This window comes from Acyrthosiphon pisum, chromosome A1 (genome assembly GCF_005508785.2).
Source record: "Acyrthosiphon pisum isolate AL4f chromosome A1, pea_aphid_22Mar2018_4r6ur, whole genome shotgun sequence".
Lineage (NCBI taxonomy): Eukaryota > Metazoa > Arthropoda > Insecta > Hemiptera > Aphididae > Acyrthosiphon > Acyrthosiphon pisum.
In genome coordinates this window covers 16,237,997-16,247,549 of record NC_042494.1, presented here as the reverse complement: position 1 = coordinate 16,247,549, position 9,553 = coordinate 16,237,997, and the positions used below count along the sequence as shown (strand labels likewise).

The following is a 9,553-nucleotide window of genomic DNA, read 5'->3' as shown; positions in this document are numbered from 1 at the left end:
TTTTTTGTGAATATAATGTAGACTTTTATTAGTTTACTCAAAATAAGTTTAGTACCAAATGATAATTTAAAAGTCTAATTGTTAATGTTTTAAGTAAAATGAAAAAAAAAGAAAAATATGTATGTAATAAGTATTAAAAAATATACATTTAAAATATGAGTATTTAATATTTTATGATTACAATGATTACAATGTCTGAAGATCTTTACTCGATTTTATTCGAATGATTTTTAAAGTTTAGTTGATAACGTTGACTTTCTTTTTTCTAGTCACATTCGTTGTCTTTAAGGTTTTTATATGCATAAAAGCTTTTTTTTTTATAAAAACGATAAATTTAAAACTCAATTCGAGTACTCAACTATTGTCATAATAACAAATAATGCACCATTGGACATGAATCGTGTAGTGTTTATCCATTACTTTTATTCACTATTACTTTTAATATTGTTATTACTATTTTGATTTAAGAATTATTGTTGTTGTGTATCCGGCAATTGACAGAATACTAAAATTAATATAAGTGCAATAAAAAAAAAATGTATCAATTAATCAGCATAAATTAGACAGCATGGTTATACACTACCAATTTCCGATATAAGTTATTTAATTCCTTTAAATTATTAAAAAGATAAAAAAAAAATAATGAGTCGTTATTAATAAAATGTATTAGATATTTTTTTTACCTATTGACTTTCAAAAATTTAACTAAATATATTTCAAATAATTAAGGTATTAAGATCCTGCCTCTATAGTAATATAATCACTATAATGCATAATGATATTATATTATATCAATATATTGTTAATTTAAAGAAGGATACAGACTCAAAGACCAGCGTTATAATTTATATGCGCAATGTATGTGGAAGTCCGTACTGCAATAGTGCGTAATGAAGTAGCAAAAAAATATTTAAGGTACGACAACGAACTTGGGATACAGCGATAATGTCTTATCGGACAATCATTCTCAAAACATTTTTTTATCGTTCGAAACTAATGACGAAATCGAAATGGCATTGAAAACCAGTTTAAAATGAGCGAGAAGTAGGCAACAGGTATAATTTTTTCGTACCTATGTAATTTGATTGATATCTCGTAGTCGTATACACTTATAATATTATCATGTATTTATCGAACGCTTAGGATCTATTATATAGCTATGATGACGTAAGAAATTATTCAAAGATGTATAATATTGGAACGCGTAAATTGTTTGCAATATTAAAACAGTAATGGATGACGTGAGTGGCAGTTAATAACCAAGTATATATTATATATTATATATAATATGTATTATTGTGTACAGGTTGAAATGCTTGATGACCTACGAAATTCGACCACCGTTACTGCAGTTCTAGTTCGGAGCTCATCACGCGCGCACAAACTCGCGTAATAAACGGGCGGTGCAATCCTTATATGCGATACCTATATTATACCTATTATCCACACGTGAATATCGTAACCCAAGCGGATCCTACAGCATATACCGTATTCCCTGTACAAAAAAAATCCCTATGGCGACGGTGAAAATGTCGATCATGGTCTGGCTGTCGTTGTTTTTGTGGTTGTCGGTTGACCTGCGGACATACCGGTCGGGGAGGCTGCTCGAATACTGGCCGTCGAAACAGTAGCGGGCAAGAGCCACTGGTATTTCATGAGCTCGTTGCTCAGGTCACTGACGGACGCCGGACACACGGTGACAGTTTTCACGCCGTTTCCAGACGGCGACCGGGTCAACTACACGGAGGTGGATACGTCCCGTGACTTCCCGATGAAACTCGATTTGGACTTGATGAAGACGATGCGGGACTATAGCGATCCGTTCAAGTTAACGAACCTCATGTCCAAACAGGCTCGATACTACTGCGACGCGGTCTACGGAAACCAGAAGCTTGCTGACGTTATGGCTCCTCTGGCATGCGACCGGTACGACCTTCTCTTAATCGAGCCGCTGGGCTTCGACTGCGTTTCGTATCTGGCCGACGCGCTCGGTCTGCCTGTGATCTACTCAATCCCGTCACCGATGATCACCTTCGCCGAGCGGCTGTTCACCGGTCATGTGTCCAACCCAGCTTGCGTGTCCAACATGTTGGCAAGCCATGCCGTGCCCGGCACATTCATCCAGAGATTCACCAACACGGCGCTGCTGACGTACAGCATGGCCAAGACTAAGTACGACCAGCTGGTCACCTTGTTCATGGACCCGAGACCGTACGACCTGGCGCCGACCGTCAACCCGTCCATAATCTTCCAGAACGGTCATTACATCAGCGAGTCACCGAGACCGGTCACACCGAACGTTATCTACGTTGGGGGCATACACCTGAAACCCGCCAAATCCATACCAAAGGTGAGTGATAGATAAATTATTGGGGATTCCACACCTCCGTTTATTGGCATATACAAGACTTATGCGTGTTCCAACGTACTGATTTAAGTTTCACTCCATTAACAATATTTTAATTTATTATGTAGTCGATTTTGGATCCATCGACTATGAGGGTAGGGTTATAGTTTTATGCGTTCAAATTCACGTTTCATGAAATGCCTAGAATCGAAATTATTTTATGGCAACATTTTGAAGATCACATCTAAACGATTGCCAATCATCTAACTTAAGTTTTACACCGAGAATTTGAAAACATATTTTATTTTGTTATTAAAGCCACATTTAAATTATTTTAATAATATGTTAGAGTTAGACAGTAAATACATGCATATGTAAATCTAAGTTTGTATTTTCCATAAAATGTAGATCTTAATTTCATATTACTATATAACATAATATATAAACATAAGCAACATGGCAGTGATGTTTGCGTTTCGCCCATTTGAAATGCTGCTTGCATATCTCCATGATTCGACTCGGTCAGATTATCTATATAGGTGGCTAAGTTGCGCTTACGGACGTTCATTATCCGTTACCTGATATGCTGCTTACATATTGGCCTACATCATGGGTGGCTGAGTTGCATGAAATTTGGTTTTCACTTGAGTTGCTGGACTTTCTAGATTCAACACGGTTTCCGAATTAATTCTTTGTTACATACGAAAAAGCACAAGATATGCTACGGCACAAAGCACGCAATCAACCGAAAGTGGATTACATCGACTTACACCGGTGATGAGTATCTTGCAAGACACTTCAACATGGCCATTCATTTCACACTATTTTGCACATGAAAAAGAACACCGGTGATGATTAATAAATAGACAACCAATACGGCTATCGAATTACACTTTTTTACATACAGAAAACCACCATAAAAACGACGACTTATTGTATCCGATCCGCCTTATGTGGATGCCGAGTTGAGCAGTTGGCTATCGATGTACACCGCTAATGACTGACGGCTAGACTCTAAATTATATCGATATCGATTTTAAACTTTTCTTTATACACAAAATAACAGACAGGTCAAATATAATTCGAACAACATTGAATCCGAGACCGGTACTCATGGTCAGCGAGTTGAACGAGCTCACACTTTGGCACAACTTTAGTTAGTAACATTAACCATAGAATGCGAAAAAACAGTATTACATACTTATCCATTATTAACTTGAAACATTGCTATATATTTTAGGTTTCTCGACATATTATGTTTACAACACTTTATGCCCCCGTTGTGCCCGTCCGTTAGTTACCAGTTGCTAGTTTGATGTTGATATTTATTTACTTATTTCCGTAGTACCTAATGCACTTGGTACTTAATGTATGCACTATTTTTATTCACATACATAATGTGTGATGAATTTACAAAAAAAAAACTTATTTACATAAAATACGTGGGCATTATACTCAACAATGGACAAAACAATTAATAGTGAACAATTTGTCAATACATAAATTATTGGTGTTAAAATTAACGATAATTTTAAAGAATGAATCCTATTGATTTGTTTTGCATTCAAAAACAAAAATTTGTATTTTATTTGCAAGTCTGTGAAATTCAATGGACAAATATAGTAGTACCTAGGTATACAATATTTTGAATGAAACCGTCACAATTCACAGAACTCATGATTTTAAATATATCCACAATAAGTTCACCTTTTAAAATATGCTATTTGCAAAACACGTGTGAAAATTTTCAATCTTACAAAATATTACATAAAATATATAGCAATATCTATAACATATACTTATAATAAATTATAGAATTTAATTTCATGTGTACGTGGATATTTTGACTGTTGACGTTTCGATCGACTCACTTACCTACTAATGCTACAAAACTGTATAGGTAAATAATTTAAACTGTGTTTTAAAAGTACATATCTGTATAGTTAATAGAAGTACAATTCTACAGTTGTTCATTTTTTTCTTAATTTACTGCATGATGATGTTACAAAAAAAATGTAGTTATATAAAATCCATAGGCGTGATTTAAAAGGATGGAAAAAATAAATAATAGTGAACAATTTGTCAACACATAACATAGTTATTCGTGTTAAAATTTAAGAATAATAAATTTATTTTTTGTATTCAAAAACGTAATTTTGTATTTATTTCTTTATTCGAAAATCTTTGAAATTCAATGGAATACATAAATATATAAAAAAAATATTTTATTAATTAATTAACATTTTAATTTTCGATTCAAGGACATATTAGAGTTTATCGAAGATTCACCCCAAGGAGTGATTTTCTTTACATTCGGTTCCACAATTAAAGTGTCATCGTTGCCGGGACATATTGAACAGTCGTTTAAAGAAGCGTTGGCCGACATTCCTCAGAGAGTTTTGTGGAAATACGAAGGTGAAATGAAGGACAAACCGAAAAACGTGATGACGAGAAAATGGTTCCCTCAACGAGATATACTATGTAAGTACACTTTACGGTAGACAAACCCATCGCTGGTCGTTCTTGAGAAAAATAAAAAATAATTATATTAAATATTTTTTATAGTACATCCTAAAGTGAAACTGTTCATCAGTCACGGAGGTATGTCCGGAGTGTACGAAGCTGTGGATGGTGGTGTTCCCGTACTGGGATTTCCAGTGTTTTACGATCAGCCGAGAAACATTGAAAATTTGGTCCTCAATGGAATGGCTATATCCATGGACCTGTTGTCGACGACCAAAGAAAAACTTTCTGATGCCATTTCGGAACTTATCAACGACGAAAAGTAAGCTTTTGATGATTTTATTGCTATTACGAATGAGACATTTGATTTATCTACCACTCGTTTTCAATAGTCGTTGATAAATATCTATATTAAATTGTGTGCGTATATTGTTTATAGATACGCAAAAAATGCTAAAATTGCTTCCAACCGATTCAAAGACCGACCGATGACACCGCAACAGTCGGTCGTTTATTGGACGGAGTATGTAATCCGTCACAAAGGCGCACCACATTTGAAATCTCACGCTCTGAACCTCACTTGGTATCAGTACCTCTTGTTAGATATAATTGCCGTAGCGTCGATTTTTGTTTTCCTAGTCACATTTGTCGTCTTTAAGGTTTTTAAATGTATAAAAACTTTTAAAAAAGATAAAGTTAAAACTCAGTGAGTCCAGTAGTCAACGATTTTAGACATGATAACTAAAATACTGCACCATTGTACTTACTTTTTACATGGATACGGATCGTTTACTGTTTCAAACATTTTATTACTATTATTACTATATTACTTTTACTATTTTTATTATATAAACTGTTACTTATTACTAAAATTATTATTATTTTGATGTAACAGATAAAAACTGTTGTTGTGTATTCGGCGATAGATAAGTGTAATATAACTTTTAAGTGTAATGAAAGAAAACATTTTTTTTTCTTCATACCTAATAATATTATAATGATAATTATAGTGGAAATCATTCATAACGACCAAGACTTAGAACTTTATGCATCTGCATATTCGTTTGGAAAACCCCGATTCAATACCTAAATAATTGTTTTGGGATAGTAAGGGTATAATTTAAAAAATGTTACCACATATTTTTCCATTTTTTCTGCGTTTTTTTCAATGAATGCATATTTTAACCATTGTATAATGGTTTATTTGCATATTTTAATTTTTTTACACAATTTGAATAGTTTATGAGAAAAATCTATTTTTTAAAATAAAGCATACAAATTTATATTATTTTATATTAACGTGATAATAATTATTACATTTTTTGATTATACAGATTATAAATATCCGTATTATTAATAAAAAAAGTATTAGACTTACGATGTCTAAATATAGGTATATATGTATATATATAAATTCACCAAAATTAAACGTCATTACATAATATTATTTGCATCTGTAAGGTCATTGTATATGACACGAACGTCATAAAAATAATAGCATATTATAAGACATAAGAGTTTTGCAGGACCATTTAGTTTTAGGTCATTAAATCCGTTAAGTCACTACAACCGGTAGAATAAAATATGTATATAACTTCTAACATGAACCCGAAATCTTAAAAAAAAAATCAAATATCCCATTAAATCGAGTACCTATTTACGTGACTTCTTAAGATGCCCATTAACCGTATAGCAATCTAAACAAATTACTTCACGTGGTTGGTTGATAATAATTATTTATTTAGGTATCTATCTATCTATCTATCTATCTATATATATATATATAGTGCGTAGACAGTACTCAATGGTACTATCATAATAATAAGATATTATGTTTATGCGCGGTTATATCTATATCATAAATATATTATGCATGTATAGCAACAACCTCTCGTAATCTCCAAACCGCAATGCAACGTTTAATAATTATTCATCACGTGTCGTATGTCGTGTTAACAAATGCATATTATAGTCGGGTCGTAGGTACACTGTAAATAATACATTCTTATATACTCCATGGCTATACGTATATAATAATAGTAATATACTAAAAGCGTTTGTCGACATCAGTGGAACTTGTTTAGGAATTCTTTTTGCGGCGTCGCATACCTACTATATATTATGATAGTATTATGTGTGTTGTTCAGGTTACCTATAAAATAATATACACTCGCGACACGGTTCTTCTGACTCGTCAGTGGATTTAATAATAACGCGTAGGTACGCCATAATAATAATAACAACACGTGACGTTGAAATCGCTAAAATATATCAAACCGCCACCGCCGCTCACGTCGAAACAGTCTCCGGACGAGCTTATTGTGAACCACCTACCACCAAAGCCAAAAGAGTGGCGATAGTGATGACAAACTCTAAATCAGCGTTTGGCGAACCCGCAATAACACATAAATTTCAATTTTAGCTTTTCGTGAGCTTGCCGAAGCATCAACTACGAAAACTTTTCTCAAACTCAATGTTTGTGGTTAGGTATTTCGTGCTCAATTGATAGTAATATCGCTGTGTTGGGATAGTAAGTAGGCAGGTGGGTCTCGATAATTTTCAATTTATAGAGAAAGAACGTTCATCGGTGGCAACGGCGACAGGACGAAACGATACAATTTATTTTATCCAGTAACCGAGTCCAGACGTCATGTCAAAGCGAGTTAAAATATATTTGAGTTAAAGATTAATTTGAATTGCATATAATATTTTTATACATTTAATAATGACTTCTGGTTGATAAATCTTGGAACATTTCGTTTGACTGGAATTCAAATAGTTTTTGAAAAGTTATTACAGTAATTAAAAACTATGCAATGTTTACTTAGAAAGTACCTATACAATTACTTAAGGGTGGGGGGAGGGGGTTACGAGTGAATAAAAAATTGTTGAATACAATTCTAAACTCTTGATACAAAGCCCCGCACCCAACAACTTACAATATTTAATTAAAAAATGAAATTAGAAATTCTTTTTTATGTTATTAATTCAAAAAAACACCAAGGCCTCCCCATCACCATAAAACGACCCACCCACCTCACATATAGGCCACTACTGAAGTTTTGTATTAAGTAGTATACTGCACATAAGTTATTCGAGTGTAATTGTGTAAATAATATTATGTGACTCGCAATATTATGAACTGAGTGTATTTCAATATATTTTTAGTACCCATAAATACGTAAAGTGTTTGTTTATTGTGCAAAATAATTCAATATAATGTGTATCGTAATTCATAATACTTAGGTAAGTACATATTATTATTATATTGATCAAACACTCTTAATTTGATCATTATAAATAATTGATTTTTTTAATGTAAAACTGAAGTGTCTTTAAAGAAAAATTGTTATTTAGTGGCCTACAGCATATATCAGCAATATAATCAATAATCGAAAAAAATTGATATTTGTTTTATCTTTATTACAAAATACCTTAACTACTCTTTTATCGCTAAATAATGTTTTTAATGTTCATTGTGTTATAAGTACTTAAGACGTGTATTTATTTTTACTTTTTGTGATAAATTAAAAATTATTACGACGTAAATCTAATAAAAATTACATATCCAAATATTTTATTCCTAAATAAAATTGTGTTTCAGATTTTTAATTTGTTAGGTTCAGTTAACTTAATTTTCTTTAACATACCTACCTAATATAATATAGTTTTTGGAGTATAATTCTAAACTCCATAAGCAGTCAAATCGTATTGTCTCTCATATAATAGACAATTAAGTCTGCTCACTTAATTTGACTGAAATAAAGGCAACGAATAAGACATTATAAGGTGGGTTGTACTTGAGAGACTTTTCTCACATCTATTAAATTGTTGCAAATGAGTTACTATCCGTTTCGTAGTTTAATACATTTACGTTCATCGCATAAAGTAAGGTACAACACATCAAAGGCATGGGCTAGTTTTTCAAAATATTTTTAATTCGTTGTATTTACGATAATACATTATAATATATTAGTAAATCACACAATTTTTACTAAAACGTTAGTACAGTTATGAGTCGATCGTTTTGAACAAAACCGAAACGTGAAATTATATACGACTCTTGTGAAAGAGCTGCCGGATTGAACGCGTCAAATGTTTCTCGAGAAAACGGGTGGCCCAGAATGATAAAAAATAAATAATGGTCAAAGCGTTTTAAAAAAAAAAGTTCTCGAATACAATACTATACTGCAGTGCACGGTCACTTAAAAATATTACGCGTATCGAACTACCTACGTAGGTACGACAGATCAAAAGTTTATAAAACTATTTATAAGTGACCTGCCTATATATAATGCATTGAAACGTTCGTACGATAAAGCGTATAGAAAAGCACTGCACTCTTTACGAGCGTGTTTTTCTGGATTCGATTATCCACGTCAACGTGATTTATAACCTTAAAATTCAATTTGAGAAAATTTATCGCTGAATTTTTCATACAATAATCGCATTACCTACGGTGTTTTTTTTTATACAATATTCACACCAGTATAAACATTCATTATCCATATAGAGACGAAAGGCGCCAAGACCGACTACAACGACACTACAATACATTGTTAGGCATACGAATACGAGTTGTGATTAACGAGCTTAGAAATGTTATGAGTAATGACCGAGTACGGATTAAAATACTACACGTAATAACTTTTGTTCTAATAAATATTAAAAAAAAAAAAATAATAATCATCGCAGCATACTATTATTATCACTGTTATTATTGTTATCTGTTAGGTCTTAGGC

General features: G+C 32.4%; 1 protein-coding gene across 1 annotated transcript; it reads left to right on the top strand.

Annotated features, from left to right (window-relative positions):
• The first annotated feature begins 774 nt into the window (after positions 1-774).
• Positions 775-5,769, top strand: LOC100571874 (UDP-glucuronosyltransferase 2B15). Its single transcript, XM_016805474.2, is given in 6 exon segments — positions 775-1,241; positions 1,307-1,586; positions 1,589-2,350; positions 4,609-4,828; positions 4,913-5,132; positions 5,250-5,769. Coding segments are annotated over 5 exon segments (1,545 nt in total). The 5' UTR covers positions 775-1,241; positions 1,307-1,514; the 3' UTR covers positions 5,521-5,769.
• Positions 5,770-9,553: the final 3,784 nt, after the last annotated feature.